This window comes from Rhinoderma darwinii, chromosome 2, assembly GCF_050947455.1.
Source record: "Rhinoderma darwinii isolate aRhiDar2 chromosome 2, aRhiDar2.hap1, whole genome shotgun sequence".
Lineage (NCBI taxonomy): Eukaryota > Metazoa > Chordata > Amphibia > Anura > Rhinodermatidae > Rhinoderma > Rhinoderma darwinii.
The window spans coordinates 411,553,293-411,578,481 of NC_134688.1; the positions used below are offsets into that span (position 1 = coordinate 411,553,293).

Sequence of the window (25,189 nt, forward strand, 5' to 3'; positions counted from 1 at the left end):
TAATGCCCCTATAACTGCCCCCCACACAGTATAAGATCCCATAGTGCCTCTCACACAGTATAATGCCCCATAGCTGCCCCCACACAGTACAGTGCCCCATAGCTGCCCCATACAGCATAGTGCCCCCACAGATGCCCCCATACAGTACAATACCCCCCATAGCTGCCCCATACAGTATAATGCCCACTCAGATGCAACTATACAGTATAATGCCCACACAAATTCCCCCATAACTTCCACCATACAGTATAATGCCCCATGGCTGCCCCCATACAGTATAGTGCACTCACAGCTGCCCCATACAGTATAATGCTCCCAAGTGCCGATGCCCACATATAAAGTGAAAGGGCCCACATAGTGCCACAGCGCCCATGTAGTGCCACACAGTGCCCATATAGATAATGCCCATATAGTGTCATAGTGCCCATGTAGATAGTGCCACACAGTGCCCATATAGTGTCAAATGCCCCTTTAAGATGGCACCAGCCCCCCCCCTGTAGGTAGCGCTACCACCCCTTGTAGATAGTACCATTGAAGCTCCCTCTAGGAGAAGAATCCCCAGCCAGAGCATCGGCCACACTGTGGCCGGGGATTACGCTAGGAACGGAATTCCCGGCCAGAGCGTCAGCAATGCTCTGGCCTGGAAATCCACTCCTGGACAGGGGCTCCTCCCTCTAGGAGTAGAATCCCTGGCTAGAACGCCGTAAACGCTCTGGCCAGGGATTCCGATCCTGGAGGGAGCCCCTGACATCACTATACGTATATGGACAGTGATGTCAAGGGCTCCTCCTGGGGTGGAATCCCCAGCCAGAGCATCGGCATCGCTCTGGCCATGTAATCCGCTCCAGGAGGAGCCTCTGACGTCCCTTTCCCAAGACAGGAGTCCCCCGGCCAGAGAGCTTGCGTTGCTCTGGCTGGGGACTACATAGTTGAAAGCCCGACATCATGTCAAGGGCTTACCCAGGCTCAGCTCTTAAAGTAGCAATGACGTCACTGCATCGTGCCTGTCATGGCCGCTTCACATAGTGAATGCTGAAGCAAAGAGCAGTGGGACACCGTCTGGAATCCAGGACCGTCCCGCTGAATCCGGGGCGGTTGGGAGGTATGGTTGTTTGGCTAATAGGAGCACTGAAAGAATACAGCGGACTTCTAGTTAGGCTACGTTCATATGTAGTGGAATTGCTGTGTATTTTCCATCCGGATTTGTGGGCAGAAAATCCACACTGTATTACAGCAGAAGCAAAGTGAATGAGATTTTAAAAGTCTCATCTACACACTGTGGAAAATTTTCGTGCACAAATTAACCTGTGGTGCCAACTTTTAATGCTTTTTCGAGTTTATTTAAAAAATCATACCCACCGTCTGGTGTCTGTGCTGCCATTTTCAGGTATGATGTTTCGTTCCATGTGACAGCTGCAGCCAATCACAAGCTGCAAATGTCACATGGGACGAAATATCATTCCATGAGTTCCCCACGCAGCCTGTCCATCACCAGCCTGCGTGGGGAGTGTTCCTCTTATAACTGCTAGGACTCATAACTACAACATTTTTATGTGTCGTTTTGGCTATGGACCTGTAGCTGTAATATGCTGCCCTTACATAGGGCAGCATACAAAGTTGACAAATCCGTTTTAAGGAAGCATAGCCATCAAGGGAGCTAAGCTGGCTATATATGATCAAATAATTACAACTTAAGGGGACAGTCACGCTGCTCCAAAACACATATATAGCACAATAATCCCACATGTAGTGAATACAAATATCTCCAGTAACACAGTAGGTACACAGTAGAACTTCCAGATAACCCACGCCAAAGAGGGTCCCAGGACACCACTGCCGACCCGACGTGCGTGAACCCCCTGACGAAGCCTTGGTGAAACGCGCGTGGAGTCTGCAGTGGTGTCCTGGGACTGGTCCTCTTCGGCGTGGGTTATAAAGAAGCAGAAGGTGGATGACCTGGATGTGCAGACTGTGTCAAGGATATATATATATATATATATATATATATATATATATATATATATCCTTGACACAGTCTGCACATCCAGGTCATCCACCTTCTGCTTCTTTCTCCTTTTATGTGCAGGTTTTGTTGGTTTTAATGTATCCCTGTCTATTTTATGATGTATGATAAAATAAAGATTTATATATTTTTTTGGGTATATTTATAAACACGATCGTGTTTTTGTGTATAGGTTTTGATTAAATTATTTTGCACAGACCAATCATTGATATGGGTTTTTGTTAGGGTCACTATCTTCAGCCTAGCGAGGAACGACGATCACCACGGAAGGTGCAGGAAGCTCAACTGATCGTTTCTGCACCTTTGTTTCAGCGACGGTGTGTGTCTCAGCACCCGAACCCCCGTCGATCAAGACTTCTGATCTGTCTCTATAACATATCAAAAGTTTTTCCGAAACCACAGGTACTCTTTAAGTGTTCACTTAACAGACTTCAATAATTGCGGAGTCAAGTTTCGAAATGAGTCCTTCCACCAGTAAACAGACCTGAAAGTGAACTATTACCACTCTTAACCCATTTATACCAGTGACAATAAAGACATATATTTGACCGTGCAAAGAATCTTATATAAACACATGTCACACTCTCTCCACCAGTTCATCTCTCTCCGCCAATCTTCTGCTCCTCTATATACCTATCTAATCTCTAGGTTTATACAAACTATTCTTTTCCATGTGCCGAGTTATACGTCGTTTTATGTGCAGAAATGTTTAAATAAAGCATATTTTGTAGGGAAGAGATAAGACTCAGTCACAAGACTGAACCATGAAATTCCAGATAATTTCCCTGCTACAAGTGACTAGCAGATAGCACTAGAATAATCTAGAGCGGACTTGCTACCACAGCTAGAAGCAGCAGACGTTGCCATCGTGAACATCACCCTCTGCCTCCACTGTCCTCAAATCACCCTGCAGCATTCCAATGAATTTGCGCAAAATAAAACGTCCTGGCGCCCTCCAGCTGTAAAAAGCTCAGCACCAGGTTCTACGCTGCATGGATTACTCATCGACACGCACAAATCCCTAAACTTGTGATTCTTGTGACACGTAAATGAAGACTCAGAACATCCCTTTCATATATTTTTAAAAGTCACGTTTTGACTTCACCAATTTATGTAAAATCCTCAGTGTTACCAGCCAATATATTGGCAAACATAGAACTACAGTCAGAAGAGAAGTGGTGTTGTCCAGATCTATCCACATCATTATCAGTCACTGAGGTACACACTTTGCATCATACAGGATTAAAGGCACGCTGCCATATTAGTAGTACTGCTGGGAAAAGAAATCCATAAAAATGATTGATTAGGTATTATGTTTTATGTCGGGTCTTTGGAGAATGTTTGAACCGAATGATTGCAGTTAACCCAAAAGTTTCTCTTCCAATTCACAGGAGACCCCTCCCCCGAAAGTACAGGAAGCGGAGAGGAAGAGATGTTTGGAGGAGTCCTCACACTGTAAAGCTGTTTAAGTTGTCCCGGTCTGGAAGGAAAACTGTGGACACTACTGATTGTCTTTCCTTGACTAACAAAACAGCGGCTCTGCAAAGTAAAAGAAACAAGAAGAATCTAGTTTTGACTTCTGGACCCTGGTGACCACAGTGTTCCCTCAATATTACACCGAGGCACATGACAGTTAAAGCAGCCACGTTTCTGTACACGAGGAAGGATGGGTAGGGGAACACTGGTGCTACACTTGAAATTTGGGCAACTGTATGGAGTTGGACTTTTGGGCGGATTCACATGGCCAGTGGAGTGCCGTGTGGTCTAAAAACGGGTGGCAAAATTGCATGTGTTTTTAGCCGCGTAGTGTTTTTCACGTGAAATACGTGTTTAACTGTTAATAAACCACATAGCCAATAACCACATCGAAAATCGTGGAAATTCTTGGCAAACAGAGTGCGGTTGTGCCGCGTGTGGCACACTATCAGCCCATGTGAGTCAATCTTTAATCTTATCAGAGACAACCCCTTTCGGAATGCAATCCCTTGGGCGATGAGCTGATCGCCCTAGGTCCCACTCCCAGCACCCTGACAAGCAACCCATTTCACCAGGGGAACCCAGGCAGGCATTTTCCCTACAGCATCCGATGTAGTATGCAGTATTACATGGTGGTCGTTCTGGTTCATAAAGTGGGTCCTGAGCAGGGTATCCCCTGTTTGGTGTTCATATGCCCTAATAAGGTCATATGGACAGGGGCTGTCTGGATAAGACAACACCCTTAAATTACCATCAACAGCAAGGAAGCAGGGGAGAATGTAAATTCCCCCAGCAGCCCCTAACCAGAGCAATTCTAATAATGGCAGTTCCCCAATTTACTAATCTAAGAAGGTTCAAAGTGAACTCGCACCTTATTTCTGCTAAACTACAATATCTTTCAAATAAAGATGGGGGCCTTTTATAAACCCAGACTACTTTTTTAATTTTTTTGCAGAATCAGAAAAAAGGCCTTCAGTGTTGAGACCAAGTAACGACAGAACTGCACATTGCTCAACCATGCTCTGTATGTCTAAATATCAAATATCTTCACGCATATATCCGAAAAGGTACGGAAATAGCAATGCTAAAGCCTGGCCTCTTCTAACCGTCTCCACATTTTGCATTTCACTACAGGCTCACGTGTTTGTGTGTGAGATGGCTGCGAACAGTGCTTTACTTTTTCCCTCTGGCCGCAGCACCCAACCGTATTTCACAACGTAACATCCATTGAGCAGCAAGTAGCAGATGATGCTTAAGAGGTTAACTCGGCATATATCTGGCACCTCTCCAGCCTTTGTAGAAGAATCACTACTAATGTGAGAGCACAAAGCATAGTCCAGGCCAGCCGTGATTAATAGACTGCTGAATAGGCTCCTTTCCTCACACACACACACTTTTCATTCCCCTGCTTCCATAGATCATGGACTTATCCTCGAAATATCTGACTGAAATTGAATTTGGCTTCTCTCTCAACCGTTCATTTCCTATGTTATGCAAGGTTATATCCTTTTCTGCATGAGCAGAACCAAACCAGCTGCAGCTCGGGAGAAGAAAATATGTTTTCAATTATGGAGCTGGCCTGAAAACAGAATGGTAGATCTGAGAGCGCCCTTAATAGAGCCATCATTGAATGAACCTGCTAGACGGAATCCTATTAATTAGGTGTTTAGCCCTACACAGGGAACCTTTGATACTGCGAGCACGTTCTACCTGGCATGCTAGAGCTTTGTAACGCAGCAGGAAGTTAATATGGCGAACTTCCTCAATTGCCTATGCAAAGGTCTGACATTTGAAACGGAGATGATTGCGATGAAATATTGACTTTCAGAAGTATGTTAGGCAATGAAGAGAATGAATCAGAATTTACTGAGCTAGCAAGGCAAGCCGCCGCATTATGGAGGGATTATTTTTCCCTCAAGGAGGGAGACTGAGGAAGAAAAGCTTTTAGGAAAAAAAAAAATTGCAGTTTTCTCGCACAAGCTGCGGGGATTTTCTGCTCCTGTCCCCATTTAGAGAAAGGAGTTTGGTTCGAGAGGGAATAAGCATGAAACAATAAAAAAAGAAAATAACAGCAAAACACACAATAGGGTCTGGAGCCGAATTCTCTTCTATTTTTCAATTACTCTGGTACCACTGGGAGGAAGTGACAGCCTTGAACTCATAAAAAACATCTTGGCCATTTATACTCCACCCGTGTTCTCTTCTATCACGCAGCGCATGTAATACTTGTAATTGTGTAATGCACTTGTTAGGAGTAGCATGATGTAATGGTGAATGCAGACACAAATAAACACTGGTCCCATTTTGCATTAGATTAGGCTGGACAACGGCTGAAATACAAAAATTTAAGGCAGACAAAATTAAAATGCTTAAAAGGGGTTGTCCAGCTTAGGGGAAAAATCAGGACCTATCCACAGAAGAAGTCATCAGTATATGATCGTGGGGTTCCAACACCTGGACCCTACACCGATCAGCTGTTCCGGCTGCCTCCGGGCAACGGAAGCTATGCAATGGTCGATGTCAGACACAGAAGGCTTAAAGAGGCTCTGTCACCACATTATAAGTGCCCGGTCTCCTACATAAGGAGATGGGCGCTGTAATGTAGGTGACAGCAGTGCTTTTTATTTAAAAAAACGATCTTTTTTCACAACGTTAGAAGCGATTTTGGTTAATGCTAATGAGCTTTCTTAATGCCCAAGTGGGCGTATTTTTACTTTCGAGCAAGTGGGCGTTGTACAGAGGAGTGCATGACACTGACCAATCGGCATCATGCACTCCTCTCCATTCATTTAGACAGCAGAATCGCGTTCTTACTAGAACATGATCTGCAGCCACATACACAGCGATTCTGCTTGATTAACGTTAATCCAGTGTCCTGATAATGAATACACATGACCATCCAGCCTGGACGTCATGTGTATTCAGAATCCTGACACTTCTGACTCTTTTCTGTGAGATTCCAGCAACGGATACGAAATCTCGCGAGATTACGGAGGTAAACGAGATTTACTCCAAAATCTTGTGGATAACATTCTCAGATGAGTGAAAGCTGTAATAAGTGCAAAAGGGGGCCCAACTCCATACCCTTATGATCATGAGATTGGAGGTTCCCGAACCCCCTCGTTCCTCCTTACTACACCCCCAGAAGTGAGGAGGAGCTTGAATGCGCCCACCGCACCATTCAATGTCTATAGAAATGATGGAAACAGACAAGAGCTGTACTCGGCTGTTTCCGTCATTCCCATAGCCTTTGAATGGAGTGGTATAGCAAATGCTCGACCACTGCTCCTTTCACTGTCCTCCTTACTGATACAAATTGTTATTTCATGGGTAATACAAGTATTTACTAAAACAGACATGTTAGGAGAGCTAATAGGTCCTCTTTAATTGTTGAGTATTCTGCTTGTAACTGCGTCTAATCATTACTGCATTCTCTTCTATGGTCTGCAGTGTGATAATACTCTGCAAAGCGCCAGTGTAGAATTGGTATTTGACCACCATATAGTCACTGTATGGTCTGCAGGGTGATATCACTCTGCAGAGTGCCAATGTAGAATTGGTATGTGGCCACTATATGGCGGTATTATTGGTTATATTGGTGCTGACTGTCATGTCCGTGGCTGCGGGCCGCCAGGTTCACTCTACCCCTGACGGCCGCAGCCATGGGTAGGCGAGCGCTGGCCCCAGTCTCCTCCTCAGGAGACGCCAGCGCTCGCTTCCACTCACCTTGGCCTGATCCCGTAGGGTGTTTGCGCGCAAGCTCATGCCCGCCCTTAAAGGGGCGGCGCGCGCACCGGACTTTAATGAACTATCAGCCCATGAGTGCCCTGGACTATAAGAGGGGTTCAACCCCTTGCTTCTATGCCTGAGCGTTTTTGTCGTTCCCTAAGTTTGTCTATGAGATGGTCTCCTAGTGTTTTCCAGTGTTCCTGTTCCTGATCCTGTTACCTGTATCCCGTGCTATCCTGGTCGAGTGCTGTGCTGAGCCAGAGCCGTGCTGTGCTGTATACCACGCCTGTCCTGCTTAACCATGCCTGACGTCTGCCTGCTGCCTAGTCCCAGCCGAGCCTGCCTTGCTACTTTCCGAGCTGCCACAGGTACCCTATACGAACTATAGACTTTAACCTGCGCCCTGTTGGCCAGCTGCCATACCGTCAAGGCGGTACGGCCCAGTGGGTCCACGAACCCTACGTGACACTGGCATAGTGGCAGCGTACTGTTGTCCTTGAATGAAAAAGTGACTCCTGTTCTTGACGGTGTAGTTAGGTGTTTTTTCCGTACCACTTTTATTTTCCTTCTTGTGCGGATGGTGTAGTTTACATAATTAATGGGGTGGTAAAGGGCGTGACCAAATAACGTGATGCGATGCGCCACTGTTTTTCCGCCCCCCTTGCCTAAACATTTGACAGTCTAACGGACAAATATGGGTTAGGCGGATGCCAGGAGGAAGATACCACATTATTTCCAGCAAAGGAAATTTTCAATGGGCGTTTTTCCAGGAATGTCAAATGATGGTCTTAGGATGCACCACTGTGTCTGCAACAACAGTGAAGGGGCTGAAGCACCTGTAAAACAACTTTACCACAACTGCACATATTGACATTGTAGGGAACTGGGCGCATCCAACTCTGCGGCAATAGTTTAGGAAAGGTTTTCTAGCTTAAAAGCATGTGTTTGTCCTCCACATTGCTCTGACCTAAATCCTATTGAACATGTTTTGGATAAATTAAGATGAAGACTGCGAGTCAAGTCTTATTAGTGTCCAACTTCAACAATGCTCTTGTGGGCAAATGCATGTGACCCCTTTAGCCATGCTCAAAAATCCTGCGTACCTTTGGCACTGGCCTCGTTCACATCTGCGTTGGAGGCTCCGTTAGAGGCAACGCTGCAGATCCGGCCGAGATTACCGGAGATAATAGCGGAGCATGCTGCGATATAGTCTCCGGTAAAATCACGTACACCCCGACAGAACCCATTAAAGTCAATGGTTTCCGTCGGCCACTGGCAGTGTCCGTAGTGCTTCCGTTGTTCCCATGTTTTGTTCCAACTGAACACACCGACGCAGGTGTGAACATAGCCTTAGTACCAACAAAATGCAGAATTTTAGCACCAAAATTAAAATCACTTTACATGATGTACTAAAAATTAAATTTATGCAAATTATATTGCCCGTGTCTAGACTGCTACACCTTGTAACTAGTTTGTCACATCATAATGTCACTGACATACTAAATAATAGTTTTGCTATATAATTTAGCAAAATTGTATGTGAAATATACTCTGGACAAATGGTACTGCCCATCAAAGACAACACCTACTCAACCATTAATTTTTGATAAAGCTGGGACAATGAGGGACACATCTATGTGTATATTGTCTACACAGCAAATGTCAATGAATACAAGGACTACATACATATACATCAATTAATGAGCCATATAATGTATTTACATTTTTTATCCTTTAATGCATGGGTTCTGGTATGGATGAATCATAATGCACTTAATGTAATAAAATCATAAAACTTCCCTCAATAAACATTTTCTGCTGACAACGCTAGACTTAAAGTGGTCTTACCTCTGCTTGGAAACTCTTTAACAACGGAGCTACCTGTTTGCGCAAGTCCTGTGAAGAACAGAGACAATAATTAGTTTTGTGAAATCCACATTATAAGAAATCAGCAGAAACAAAATGACATCTTCATCAAAATCCCCGTCACCAGACGTTAGCTAGACGTGCCTCCATTTGGCAAATCCCATAGAAGTCTCTTATGCTCATGAAAATATTGCATACTTACACACTATAGATCTCATAGGAGAAGTAATCCTAAATATACCCCATAGAATAACATTTCTGGCAATGAAATTATTACTTTTGTTACTAATCCAGGCGAATGGCAGAATAGCAGGCCATGTTTAGATCTTGGCAGCTTGAAGTCTCTAGTGGCCGTCCTTCATTTCCAGTTCTATTTTAAAGACAAGCTCCAGCCAAGTGTATCTCCCCCACCCCCATTTTGGCAGGAATCCCCCATCCCCCCAAACCACGATCATTGGGAGCTCTTAAAACCTACTCATACTAAGCTTAATTCACTGGCAGCTACTACACGCCATTCCTAAACAGGCAACTTTATTTTTTATAATACGGAACTTCAAAAGCTTTACATATCTCATCATTGTATTGCTGACATATAAGACAACACAGACCATTTCAATAGTTACGAAGTTGCCTAGGCACCTTTGTTCATGTTTCTTATTACATTTTGACATGGTGAAAAATGAATGCATTTTTGCCCCAACCATCCGTTCGGTTGTAGACGGCTTTCAAGTAAAGAAATCAAATACGATAAAAAAAAGCAGAATGTAAAAAAATAAAATTCTTTGACCTTTTTTTCATACACTATATAAGCAAAAACCTAAAGGCCATTACTATATGTATATAATATTATAAATATTATATAAAGAACGGTATCCGCTCACAATTGTACATAGTGGATTACATATTTCTAGCTATGAGTAAAGATTTCTTCTTAAAGGGGTAACCCTCTGCCTTTAGCTAAACGTTTTGTATACATTTTCTACACTGAAGGAGAGAGTGCTGGTAATCCGTCCAGGATAAGAAAAAAATGTCTGCTTTCTTTCAGTAACATCGCCACACCTGTCGATGGGTTGTGCCCGGTATTGCAGCGACACACAAGCTATGGACAGGCAATGTTTTTCTAATCCTGGACAACCCCTTTAAGTAGAAGCCAGATCAGCATTCGCCACGGGTCCGGCTCCTCTAGCGCTCAAAAATGAGTTGTTAGCGGCCAATGCCGGGGAAATGTATTCCATTAATGGCCAACCGTGCAATGCATAGACAAGCCAAGTCTGGCAGAGCGGAAGCTTCACATAGCGGCTCTTTGTTCTGGTTCAGAGGGGGGTCATGAGTGAAAGACCCCATTTACGATGTCCATATACCCTAATAGAGGACATGGAAATGGGTTGCCAATGAGTATTTCACCTCAAAACCTGCATTACACACTTATCAATACCTGTGCAAACCACACAATTTATATATAAATTAGATCTGTAAATATAATACAAGGTATGAAATTCCCTGAAGCCCTGCATTATATTATCACCCCTCAGATAATTATTCAGATATTAAGATCATATAATAAATTGTATAGCAAGTAATATTCTGCACAATATATTAGCTTGCACTAGAATGTAGAAATGAGCAACGATCAGACCGCTCTTAGGTCCGTTACAGATCATTCTGCCGGTAGAAAGTCTAGACAATAAAAACAGTAGCTGAGCAGGTACGTACAATTTGTTACATGGCATTAGTGTTAGGTAGAATCCTACTTCAAGCGATTATCCCGGCAGCTTGAACATAAGCTTTTATATGTCGTAACTTGCCAATTAACTGTTTAATAGAGCCTATGGGAGCATCAATTGTGTATTGATCCAACAACTCAATACTACATGCCACACAAAGACTCCCCCAATACACATCCTTACTGGACACAGCTATCTCAACATATATATAAAAAGATAGATTTTCCTTTTTTTCAAGGCAGACACGTTTGTGAGTTCTATGTTCACTAATGGCAATGAGGAGGCAGAGACTCACGTGCACATTCCTGAGGTAGTCACACATCTCCATATAAATAGTCTAAAAGTTAATCATTTTAAAGTCTCACGAAGGTTGTGCAAAAAGTTAGAGTACAACCAACATAAGAATTATAAAAATAAATAAAAATAACATGTTTTTGTACTGTTGTAGCAATGGTTTTGCCGGCCTAAAAGGATTCAACATCCATTTTTTTTTTTACTATATACACTTGTCAAAAGTAGCCTATTTTCAGCCATGGCCGACATGAGAATTTCTACGTCGGTTGTTACCTGTTTTTTTCAGATCTCTGAGTGAAAAATCTGTAGAATCATGCAATAGTACAACCCTGCTCCCATACTGCTGAATAACTAGGCAAATTTACCTTTTCAAATTATAATGAAGGTCATATTGTCACCCAGATTTCCCATAGTCAATATTCGTCACCTATCCAAATATCTGATTGGTGGGGGTCCGACCACCTTAGAACAGGCTTAACTAGCCGCCCCTGTGCGCTCCATATGAATCGTGCAGTACAGCGCATGCTCGGTCGGCGCACCGTTCACTTTCTTTGGGGCTCCTGGAAATAACGTCCAGCAGCCTGAAAGAAAATAAATAGAGCAGTGGCCAAGCATGCGCAGTACCGCTCTATTCATATGTGGCTCACAGGGACGGCCACGTAAGCCCAATTTTGGGATCGGTGGGGGTCTCAGCGGTCAAAGGTCAAACCCCCAACAATCAGATATTTATCCCCTTTTCTGTGGATAGGTGATATATATCGATTATGGAAAAATACCGTTACGTTTTAACAACTAAACAAAAACAATTCAATATATAATTCAGTACTTTTTTTTTTTTTTTAATATTTCCAGAAGTCCATATATGTGTATTGTTAGCCATACAAAGGAGAAATCCTACATTGTACATGACCGCCCCATACAACTCTGATACTTTCTAATTAGTCAATAAGTTTATTTAAAGAGGCTCTGTCACCAGATTTTGCAGCCCCTATCTGCTATTGCAGCAGATAGGCGCTGCAATGTAGATTACAGTAACGTTTTTATTTTTAAAAAACGAGCATTTTTGGCCAAGTTATGACCATTTTCGTATTTATGCAAATGAGGCTTGCAAAAGTACAACTGGGCGTGTTGAAAAGTAAAAGTACAACTGGGCGTGTATTATGTGCGTACATCGGGGCGTGTTTACTACTTTTCCTAGCTGGGCTTTCTGATGAGAAGTATCATCCACTTCTCTTCACAACGCCCAGCTTCTGGCAGTGCAGATCTGTGACGTCACTCACAGGTCCTGCATCGTGTCGGCACCAGAGGCTACAGTTGATTCTGCAGCAGCATCAGCGTTTGCAGGTAAGTAGCTACATCGACTTACCTGCAAACGCCGATGCTGCTGCAGAATCATCTGTAGCCTCTGGTGCCGACACGATGCAGGACCTGTGAGTGACGTCACAGTGCTGCACTGCCAGAAGCTGGGCGTTCTGAAGAGAAGTTGATGATACTTCTCATCAGAAAGCCCAGCTAGTAAAAGTAGTAAACACGCCCCGATGTACGCACATAATACACGCCCAGTTGTACTTTTACTTTTCAACACGCCCAGTTGTACTTTTGCAAGCCTCATTTGCATAAATACGAAAATGGTCATAACTTGGCCAAAAATGCTCGTTTTTTAAAAATAAAAACGTTACTGTAATCTACATTGCAGCGCCGATCTGCTGCAATAGCAGACAGGGGTTGCACAATCTGGTGACAGAGCCTCTTTAAGTTCATCAGCTTTATAAATAAAATGTGGAGATTTTAAGTGCATTTACCAGGTACTTTTGTGCCGGCTGCAGTGATAAATAAAAAATACCTTGATCTGCAGCCGTTCACAGCCTACAGAAATTCCCCCTCACAGATCTTGTGAAAATTCCATTAGCTTTAATTATTTACTAGGAGGAGATGTAGATTTCTCTTCTTGACCTATTTTTCAAAGCAATGATTAAACAGAAGAATTGCGCTATTGCACATATGCTGAGCAGCCAGGTAAATCTAGAGCAGAACCACGAATACTCGGCGGCCTATAGTGACGGACAACGCTCTCAGTCCAGAATTAAACTGACCGTACTACAATGTATATAGCAATCCAGCACAAACCCTTATGAATTTCATGGGTAATGAATTACAGTGTAAGCCTTGTAACAGCTGGACCGCCCTGCCACGGAGGAATGTGTTAACGCATATGTATGAAATCTGTACACGAAAACTGACCTTTCACTGCATGACCCCAATGGGATGACATATCAGATACAGATAATCCTCGTCATTTCTTGGCTTGTTAAAAAAGGAATGTGCTGCAGCGAATGTAAACAGATGGGGAAGAGCACCTTTGTTGGAAAAACCAGTCTTGATCCTGTACTAATGACGCCATACCGAAGCCAATTCTAGACGAAGATGCATGCAACGAAAATACATACACACATTTACCCTCTAAATGCACATACAGAGCAGTCAGCTTGTAAGAAAGCTCATTGTAGGGGCAGCAGAGGATTCCCACATAGTAGTACACATAGATATACAGTAGCAATTCCCCAGTAAATTAGACCTCAAGCACACTTCATTGAAACGCTTCCGGGTGCTATCCGTTTTTTTTACCGGTTAGCGCACTGACCGATTCATTTCTACGGGGCCATGCACACTTCCGTTATTTTAATGGTTCCGTGCATCCGTTCCGCGAAAAATAGAACAGGTCCTCTTCCTGGTTTTTGTGGATCAGTCTCGGCCTCTCTATTCATTTGGTCCATTAAAACAGCGGACCGTACATGGAAGCCATCCGTGTGAAGTCCATCTTTCGCGGATCCGTGATTTACGGCCATATGTTTGGCAACGGATGTGTGCTTGAGGTCTTAGACAGTTCTGATGATAATAAGTTCACGGGATAGACATTAAGATAGGCCATGTTCAGGCATGACGAATGTGTTGTGGATTTCTGGCGCGGATTCCGCACGGACAACCTACAACAAAGTACAGTACAATTAAAGTGAATGCGGTTACTTGTGGCGGTGACAGATTTTAAGAGTGGATTTGACCCTCAGTCTAGGTTTACACAGGGTGGAAACGCACGATGTGGACTATGACGAAGATTTGACCTTGGATTTTTAAGTTTTGTAATGGCATGGGTGAAATCTGCGACAAAATCCACCACCCTTCCACAGCACAATAGAGCATGCTGCAGATTTTAAGTTGTCAGCAAGCCCTAAAATCTGCAATATTATTTTCCGAGATGTGAATGGGGTTTTAAAAAAATCCCATTCAACCGCACTGCACAATAGTTTGCCGGAAATGCTTGGTGCGGAATCTGGATTTAAAATCTACAACAAATCCATCTATAGCCTTTGCCTTGCAAAGGGTGAAATTTGCTACTGACATTTTTGTGGCCTTACACAATTTGTAGCACACCCAATCCAAGTGCAACCTCTGTATTCCTAGATGCCAATCTACGGGATCCTTTCTAAGACCTGCACAAGATGTCTGGACAGCTTTTGATGCTTACATAACTTGTGATATTTATACAACTTCTATGTACGCTGAATGCAAACTTAAGAGAACAGGCCATTGTTCACCTCACCACGGTCAATAAGTGAAAGAATACAGAAGACTGGCATCGAGACGGCTTTGGTGAGAAAACATGAGAAGATCAATAGTGGATGGGGCATTCTGCTCTTTTTTTTTTTTCTCATATTTTTACTATTCCGTATAGTTGGTTACGTCAGATTTCCAGTAAAACCTGGTATTTGCTCACAGGTGCATGCAGCATACGACACTTGTTCATTTTCTAAATGTTTATGCAGCCACCTGTTATGTGGGAGAATCAAAATGCAGAAGGGCAAAATGTGTTGTAAGCATGGTTCATAGCCAGGACTTTTTCCATGTGTTTCCAGACAAACGCAGGGCAACAATCCAGAACTAGATTAGAGCTGGATGTGCGGAGAGAACGGGAATCATTTCTTAAAGAGAAATCACAGCGAACATTTAGAACGGCACTTTATTTAATAGTCACGACTTACTGCGCAGAATGAGCGGAACCATTATAGCATACACCATTATATTACGGTAGATTCTCCCACACTTTTTTATGTTTCATGAACATATGTCCAAGAGAGACTCCTCATCTGCAGAAGTCAGCCTCTCTGCTTAATATTCTTTGGTTCTATTCCCTTTCATTCCATTGAGCCGAACTTTACGAAGTATAGGAAAAGTATAAAAGGCAACTGAAATAGGCACAATTTATCATGTCTAAGAAAGGGATGTGCAGGACCCACAGGAAGAGCTTTAAATTGTGTTTGCATTTCGCACGCTCAGCTTACTAATAGTTTCCTTATCGCAATCTAAATTCGATAGCGTGCTACAGAAGACGGCGTCCTAAAGGCAGCAATAGCTCAGAGTACAAAAGAAACTGAACTCAGAAACATTAAGGGGCAATGTATTTCTAATTCTAAGAAGTCTTCACAGACAACCCTCATTTGCTCCTCTAAATTACCGCAAGGTTCTTCAATATAATGGTATTAAGGTCAACAGTAACATTGCACTCAGACACTGTGTGGCATCCTTTAAAGCAATAAACAAAAACTACAAAGCAATAGCAGGTGTGACAACCCAGAACAACCACCGGTGGCCAATGGAAATACAAATGTTTAAAGGGGTTTTCCAGAATTTTACATTTATAGGTCATCAATGTGTGATCAGTCTGACCCCCAATGACTCCTACCAATCAGGAGAACAAGGTGGCCATGGCACCCACTAAAGTGCTGCTACCCTTTCACTGTAATACCAGACATAGCAACGTCCATGTCCACGCAGCTGTGTCTGGCACCGCAGTTTAGCCTACATAGCAAGGGCTGTGTATCCTTAGTTCTGATAATCATGGGGGTAGGACTATCCTAAACATAAAATTCTGGAAAACCGCTTCCACATAGGTCAACCCAATAGTTTACATTACTTTTCATTTATTTCTACAATCTCGTTTGCCCAATCAATTTGATTCAATTTGTGAATTCTTGACAATAGACCCGGCCAAAATCTGCTGGTATTAATCTAGTAGGTATGGGCAAGCTCAATGTTCACGAGACCGTTTTCCTGTATAGGTTTCTTCATCAAAAGTGGGAACAGATCAAAGCAAAGGGAAACACTCCCTTAGGCAAGGTTTCCCTTCTTCTTTGCTCTAGGGTTCTCACTTTTGATAAATAAAGATGTACAGAACAGTGGTTTTCCTGAACATAAAGTAGCTGATCGGTCTACAGTTCTCATTTTTCAGAGACCCTTTGCAAAGAAGAAAAGGGTTTCTCTAGTGCCCTCCATAGTTAGCTACCCTGTAAGTCAATGTCGACGATTTATAAAGTCTTGAAATATGACTCAGGTTATCAGCCAAACTAGAACCAAGCATCTGTAGACCGCCATCTTTCAGATTTGTTGCTCCACATCATTACAGAGTAGGGCTCAGGTTCGCTGTGAGAGAAACCATGTGGTTTTCCTTCAAGACTCCATACTAGCTAGGTCTCTGCAAGGAAAATCTGTACCTTCTAAGAGACCCTTCAAAGCATAAAATCGGTTGCTATGAATAACTCTTCTTTTCCTTTGCATGATTAATCTACCCCAACAGATGTAGAAAACCGGATCCATAATGATATACGATGTGAAAAACCAAAAGAAAAAGTGTCATTTTGAGTTCCCTGTGTTCTGCTAATCGGCATCATGGTGAACCTGTGCAAATCTATTATCCATGCCCCTCTAGCGTGCTTTTAGGTCACACTCTTCCATATGTTTCCAGTTGACACTATTGAAGAACAAAATGCTAAAAAAAAACAACACATCCCTCTTATGAGCAAAGTCTTCAAACGTATATTTTTCTCCATTCATCCGTAATTTATCTAAATACCACACTATGGATTATACCGCTAACTTTCAAATGTGGGTTTTAGAATCTAAAGATACTATTTCAACCTTTGGTGGAAGAAAATAAAGACCTATAACCTCTAATTATAGATTTTGAGGGAACATTTTCTTTTTTATATTGGTGTATATTTATGGAAACTATAAATTATCCTAAAAATGGATGATGTGCTGATGCAAACCCTCACCCCCCACAAAAAAAAAACCCCAAAAAACAGTCCATCCACCGAAGAACAGTACTGTGCTGACAAAGAATAACAAAGTCGGTTTGAATGAAAATATAGCCCTTCAAATAAAACGGTTATTAAAGTACTTTACATACATGTATTACAGTGCGTATTGTGCTGCGATAAAGTATTGGCCCACATTCCATATGCCTCTATCATATCAGATTTATCACAGTTTGGTTTTTGATCCATACACGAAATATATTATTTGGAAAAGGGGAAGCTGAGTGAAGAATATGTCGATGTGTCTGAATCAGGGCTGATCTCCAAATAGGAGCTAGAATTCCTCAAACGCGATGAAAAAGACCAATATCTACAGTCGTGGACAAAATTGTTGGTACCCTTGTGTTATAGAAAGGAAAACCCACAACGGTCACTGAAAGAACTTAAAGGGAAGGTGTCACGGAAAAAATTTTTTTTTATATATAACATTGCTTTTAGTATGTCATTAAAATTAATTTTATTTATTTGTGTTGTACTTTCTACTTTTTTTTCTTTCTTTTACTTCTCTATGGGGGCTGCCAATTTTTTTTTCATCACTGTATGTGTCGATTAATGACACATACAGAGATGGAATACGGCACATACATTCCCATAGAGAATGCGAACGGGAGCCGTTCCATTCACTATAGCGTACGCCGTCTGTGTGGGAACGGCGCATGGGCCGCTCCCACACAGACCAAAAGGAAGGTCTTTGGTAGAGCGACATCCGGCGCCATTTTCATGTGGACCGGAAGCTGCGGCCGGACAGTAAGATGACGACTTCCGGTCGCGGCTTCCGGCCATATGTTGAAGGCAGCGCAGACGCAAGGACTAGGATCGCCAGGGCGGAGGCGGCAGGAGCAGGTAAGTTATGTTTGTGTATGTGATGTGTGTGTATGTTAGTGTTATACTGTCTGATTACCACTGTATCTAATCCTCCTACACTGTGCATTCGCTCAGAAAATGGCAGCACACAGTGTAGGAGGTTTGAACATTCAACCCCCTCCTTTCTCCTGGCACTAGCCAGGATAAAGGAGGGGGGATTGTGTGAGACACCAGAGCGAGTGTGTCTACTCCAAATTTGCAGCATAAAGCAATGAGGATGCTTTACCACATGCCAATGCTGCAATTTTGGGAATTGCTCCCTCTAGTGACCAGCACATGGAAATGTTATAAATTAGAATCTAATTTATAATATTTCCTGACTTCTGAAAAAATTAAAAAAATTAAAACAATGTGTAATCATTTATATACTAACTGTTTAACTGGACAAAAAAAAAAACATTCTAGCGACACATTCCCTTTAAACAATGCCTTGATAGTCTTGAGATTTCATTTTTCCCTGCACAGATTCAAGACACCCTGTGCCAGATGCAGCAAAGCAGCCCCAAAACATCACCGAGCGTCCCCCATGATGCACAGTAGGTACAATGTTCTTTTCTTTGTATGCTTCATTTTTGCGTCTGTGAACATAGAGCAAATGTGACTTGCCAAAAAGCTCCAGTTTTGTCTCATCTGTCCAAAGGACATTCTCCCAGAAGCTGTGTGGCTTGTCAATGTGCATTTTGGCAAATTCCAGTCTCGCTTTTTTTATGACTTGTTTTCAACAGTGGTTTCAACCATGGTTGTGTTCCATTAAGTCCACTTTGGCAAAGACAGCAACGGATGGTGCGATCTGACACTGATGTACCTTGACCTTGGAGTTCACCTCTAATCTCTTTGGAAGTTGTTCTGGGCTCTTTGGTTACCATTTGTATTATCAGTCTTGGTTAGGTTTTGACATTCTGGAGCGAAATGTGCTGCCCAGTGTCAGAAAGCTTGGTCTCAGTCGCAGGTTATTGGTCCTCCAACAGGATAATGACCCAAAACACACAGCTAAAAACATCCAAGAACGGCTAAGAGAAAAGCATTGGACTATTCTGAAGTCTAGGAGCCCTGATTTAAATCCTACTGAACAACTGTGGAAGGAGCTGAAACCTGCAGTCTGGAGAAGGCACCTTCATACCTGAGACAGCTGGCGTAGTTTGCTCACGAGGAGGGGCCCAAAATACCTGTGGACAGGTGCAGAAGTCTCATTGGGAGTTACAGAAATCGTTTGTTTGCAGTGATAGCCTCAAAAGGTTGTGCAACAAAATATTAAGTTAAGGGGACCATCATTTTTGTCCAGGCCAGTTTCATTAGTTTTGTTTTTTTACATTTTTCTGTTGAACTGCAATTCAAAAGCAATGTCCGATTTACAATTGTTGATTTTCAGTCAATTAAAATTTATTATTACTTTTGTCAGTTTCCAGTTATTTCAGTGTCCATTGTGGGTTTTCCCTTCTTTAACGGAAGGGTACCAACAATTTTGTCCATTACTTAATTATAGGAAGAATTAAATTGCAAGGATTCCTGCTAAAGGTGGTAGTAAAGGCTGATTTAACACAACAATTATCAATAATTTGTACATTTTTGAGCAATCGTAATAATAATTGTCCGGACTAAATACACAAAATCATTAATGAAAAAAAAAAGACACCAGAGAGTGTCCCCCATTATGCTCATCATCAAATGCACAAAAAAGAAACATGACACAAAGGCAGACTATGTTAGTGCTACACAAACACTGTAATAGTGACTGTATGGTGCATCCACACAAATACACAACGGCACAGTTTCATTCTCAATAATTAATATAAAAAAAAAAATAGTACTGACTGTATATAGGTGCTAAAGGGAGTCCAGCCTACTTAGTATTTCAGGGCGGACCTACAGGGCCAGGCATTTTGGTCAGGCCTACTTAAGATTTTTGGACAGCTAGCCGAAGGTCAGGTTTGGTTAGCATATTTGGGTTGGGTCTAAAAATAAATAACATTTTTTTCTATCAATTTTAAAAAAAATCCATCTTGTAATTAGTATTAATATGAAATTATAATTAATAATCTAGGACTCAACACACAACAAAGTAATGTGTATATGAATTAAAAAAAGAAGAAAAGGAGATCAAGAGTGACTTTAAACGGAGAATTTGCACATAAATCCTAGATGGATAAGGTTTTCCTTAAAACGTCTAAAATTAGTAACAATAATGAAGCAGTAGTGGTCTTACTGCCTATATCTTTCGAGGGCTATTACTGAGCCAGACAAATTAATGTGCCATTTCCTGACAATCAGCAAAGAAGGGAAACGAGCAGAGCCAGGATTCCTGATGCATTTCTTCACTTCTTTGAACATGAGCCATTCCGCACACCCACCAAAGATTAGCAAATACCTTTCACTTATCAAGGTCTAATTGAAATGCCCTTCTGATAGGTTGTCTGCTGCCTGGGACAAGTACGGACAAAAGGGCATTTTAATGTAACAGGAATAGTATGCTTAATACGCTCCTTGCTGGAGGGTGGCAGCAGAATGCAGCAAACACACTTAATTCCCTAACATTACTACTTAAGATTGTAATCTCTCACGGGATTGTCCTTTATGTTTTATTCAATTAGTAGAGCAAGGATAAAGCATGCTTATAAGGAGGATCATGTGTATGACAGGTCTGCACATTTACTATAGCAAACTATAATAGAGGATCGCAGCTGAAATAATCTTTCATGCAGGTACAAAAGAAACAAAACACAAAGGACAGCTAAAAGTTTCCTTCGCAGAATGTATATTGAGAGAAAAACTTCACTGTTATTGAAAAACTTTCGCCTTTCATGAACTATAGGCATGTGTCGGCATTACCCTGTGGGCCATGGCGGCACCTTAGGCGGGGATATCATTAGACATCCTGTATTCAGTATTAGGTTGGTAAATTAATTCAGGGACACATACCATGAAAAGATCAGTTTTGTTCTCCATCCTTGAGTTAATAATAATGGCTAATTGAAAATAAAGTGTGTTGGGGAATAAAAGGTTAATTTGAATTTTTAACTAAAAATCAGAGAGTATATCATTATAAATTCAGATCGATGCACTTTTATTGTGAAAAGAATCAGGACCAACACATCTGTACACAGGCTTTTTTAATCTTTTTACATTTCATGGAGTAAATCTTTGGTGCCAAAAATAAGCAAAAATGCAATATATTTATTGGTGAATGAAGACTCATAAAAGCTTTTAATTATACTTAGGCCTTCCAGTAGACCTTCACTTCTGCCTGGGAATCAGAACTTAAAATTGACAATGAATATTTATTTATTTGTTTGGGATAGCCCCTTAAAGAGGCTCTGTCACCACATTATAAGTGGCCTATCTTCTACATAATGTGATCGGCGCTGTAATGTAGATTACAGCAGTGTTTTTTATTTAGAAAAACAATACATTTTGACTGAGCTATGACCTATTTTAGATTTATAGCTTTAGATGGGAGGTGGCCGTACACTAACAATAATCTTCGACTCAAGTAAAAGTGGTCGATCCACAGATTTATCATTCGATCACTTCTCGCTATTACCCGTGGCGATTAACTATTGCATTCGAACGATTATACGAAAATTAAATCTACTTTCTGTGACGCTGAATATGATCTATTGTTCACGGTCATCAGCCATGTTAGATTGGGGAAAGGCCGAGTGTATTATTCAATGGGATGACTGACTGGAAGTTCAGAAGAAAATCCCTGCCTCCATGATCACTACTTTATCTCACATATGTCCAGTTCTGCGAACCCCCAGGAACACATGTGAAACCTATTAGCTGCTCTTTTGTAAGCCACACTTAGAAGCTGTTACTTTAGGGTTGTGGCCCTTTAAACATGTACATTTCAATATCTGTCTGTGTTTACTCTGATAATCATAAGTCGCTGCCTAATAACTTTTGTCTTAAAAGGCAGAAGATAAAATGCTTGCCATAAAATCAAGACAAACATAATAAAACAGGTAAATGAGATTATAATGCAATCTAATAATAAAAGGAAGGTATCGGGGACTGTTTTTCATAATGGAAGCGTCTAAACTGGATCAGATTTCCATGCAATTGAAGGTGAAAGTATTTCAAAGCCAGTTCTATATATATACTTCAAGCAATTTGTTACTCTGAAAAACCATCTGTTTCTCGGTATAACAATCCTCAGAGGGCAAATTACAGCTAGTGTTCAACATAAAACATCAATTTAAACCATCAGCTATTCATAATTTCAATTCTTTATTGGAATCCAAGGACATAAATGTCAGAGTACCCAGCAATAATTCTTTTATTAACCGTGCTATTCATCTGCACATTAAATAAAGAGTGGATGCCCAGTAAATACCGCTAACCTATTACCGACAGCTGACCTACAAGACTAAATATTTTCACGATACGAACACAAAATATGTACGTTGGCAGCAGAAAAAGCTGAACCACTTGGCTTCATACATTCACGTGTGAACCAGATGTTCCCCATGTCACCATTTTGAAAAGTGACATTAACATTTAATGGGAAATCACAGAACCACTGTATATATATTATATTAGGGAACATCCTACCAAGGCTGAGGAGAGGAAATCACATCTCTGCAGGCACTGTTGGTAGAATATAGGGCCCATGCCGCATTTGCCCTTAAAAGGGCTGTCTGGTTTACAAAACCCATTTTCAAATATACACTCCTCAACATTGAAATTGCTCCACCAAGAAGAAAAAGTTTTGGAATTATGGAAATCACAGGATCGATAGACATGTTAATGATATACAAATGATAAAAAAAATGGAAACAAAACATTCCAAACATCTTGATTTATTCAGTATCGAGTATGATCGCCATGAGCAGAAATACACGCACTAACACGCCTTGGTATGCTATCAATGAGGTTATTAATGGTTGTCTGAGGAATGTTATACCACACTGAATGCACTTGGAAACGCAAATCATCAAGATTGGCTGCTGGCAGTTCCCTTTGCAATTGCCGACCAATGACGTCCCAAATATGCTCGATAGGAGACAAGTCCGGTACATGCTGCAGGCCATGGTAGCACGTTTAGGCCATGCAGGCTGCTCACAGTAGCACGAGCAACATGCGGCCTTGCATTGTCCTGTTGAAAAATGGCTTCTGGGACACTTTGGAGAAATGTCTGTACCACTGGTTCCACGACCAAATCAATGTAACGCTGAGCTGTTAGTGCACCTGAAATAAAAACTAAAGGGGTCCGGCTACTGTACATTATGTCATACCATACCATTATCCCGGGAGTAGGACAGGTGTGACGTTCTTGTGTGAAGGCCTCTTCATGGCAGTGCCTACGTGGTCTCCAGACCAATCTCTGGCTATCGTTGCGTCCAAGATAAAAGCGTGACTCATCGCTGAGGATAGACCTCCATTCCAGCCTCCATTGCTGTGCACCATGATAGCCTTTGAGAGCGGTGGCATGTGGTCAATGGAACAACTGTACCTGGACGTCTGGCACTTAGTCCAACTTTGTGCAAATGCTTCTGATGGTTTGTGTCAAAACAGGTTGCCGCCCTGAGCTTTGGAAAAAATTGGGCTTCACATCCCATCAGATGCTCTGTCCATGAAGAGGTTCACCTCCGCGCACCTCTTGTTGTCATTCCCGTTCGTTGCTGTTCTCCCAACCTTCGGGACATCACAGCCCCCGTGCGTAGTGATTTGCCAGAGTGATAAACTAAGGTCTCTCAGTTTAAGGATTCTGTCCCTCTCAGTTGGCGACAAGTGGCGATAACTGGCACATTGACGAACAGGTGGAAACTCACAATCATCCCACACCACTTGATCCGATTTTCGAGGCTTCATGTGGCTAAAAAACTTTGCTTTCAATCTGGCTTTTCTGCCTCTCCCACATGCCACAGATTGGAGCTAAGTGCTTGAATATTTGATCATTTGCAGATCTTAGCGACACCTGCTACTTCCTCGATTTGCATAACCTTACGGCTTACCCTTGCAATTTCAATGTTGAGGAGTGTACTATTAGGTAATTCAGAATAAATAGATGGGGATTTCCTGTTCAAGATCTTAATCTATTAGCCAAAGCAGAGGGTGGCTACAAAGAGTATGTCTCACTCTAAAGGACTCACATGTCCATGCATTGCATTGACAGCCCATTGATTTCAATAGGAACTGTGTAACGCTTCATTTCTCCCATCTGCAGGAAAAATTATCACTTGCTGCCAAGTTTCCCAACAGATTACAGCCGATTGCCGGTGGCCCCAGAAGCAGGACAACCTGTAATCAGTTTAATTCCGGGGATCATTCTAACATAAAGGGAATATCGAAAGTGGACAACCCCTTAAATGAACACTACAGGCCAAACTGATATACTGTGTTACGCGTAGCACATGGCCTGGAGATGGTGCATGACGCAGGGATTCAAAGCACCCCAAAGAGAAACACTAGTTATGCACCAGCCTCTATATTATGCACCGCCTTCTCAGGCTCTGCATCAGTTTTGCCTAGTGTGTTCCTTTAAAAGGTGCCAAACACATTAGGCCCAGTTCATACAGAGTTTTTTTTACGAGGAAACCACGTCAGAAACAGCGCCAAAAAGTCCTAAACCAGCCTTTAGCCACGTGTGCTCTTTCTTGCCATGGTTACGCCTCTGAAAGCAGAAAGCACATTTCGTTGCGTTTTTTGCCCGTGGCGCTCAATGGCCACGGGTGAAAAATGCCGCAAAAATCGTGGCAAGAATGGATACCGCCCCAATACACATTAGATCGTTAGTCAATTCCACTGGAATTGTCTGACTTTGATCGGAGGTGTATGACCAGCATTAGTTTCAAGCTATTTTCTCTTAACTATTTAAAGTGGCTCCAGCTTCACTATAATAATATTTTACCTATTTTGTCAGTTTTAATAATTGCAGATAGTACTTTTAGTAATCTATTGTTTCTAAACAAATGTTAACATAACATATGGATGAATCGTAGGGTTACGGAGATCCCCTTCTCAAATGGTCTTTTTAGGACATGCTTACATGATATGATGGGCTCTGAGTTCAGGAACCTTTTTCCCCATTATCAGTACTACATAGTGTTCCACTGATTTTATTA

The 25,189-nt window shown here is 42.0% G+C and overlaps 1 protein-coding gene across 3 annotated transcripts in view; it reads right to left on the reverse strand.

Annotated features, from left to right (window-relative positions):
* CUX1 (cut like homeobox 1) overlaps positions 1-25,189 on the reverse strand; it is a 356,348-nt gene that overhangs the window by 237,078 nt on the left and 94,081 nt on the right. For all 3 annotated transcript variants that reach the window (XM_075854200.1, XM_075854199.1, XM_075854198.1), the window contains exon 3: positions 9,077-9,124. In XM_075854200.1, the coding sequence (XP_075710315.1) occupies positions 9,077-9,124 (48 nt within the window). The remainder of the gene's footprint in view (positions 1-9,076; positions 9,125-25,189) is intronic.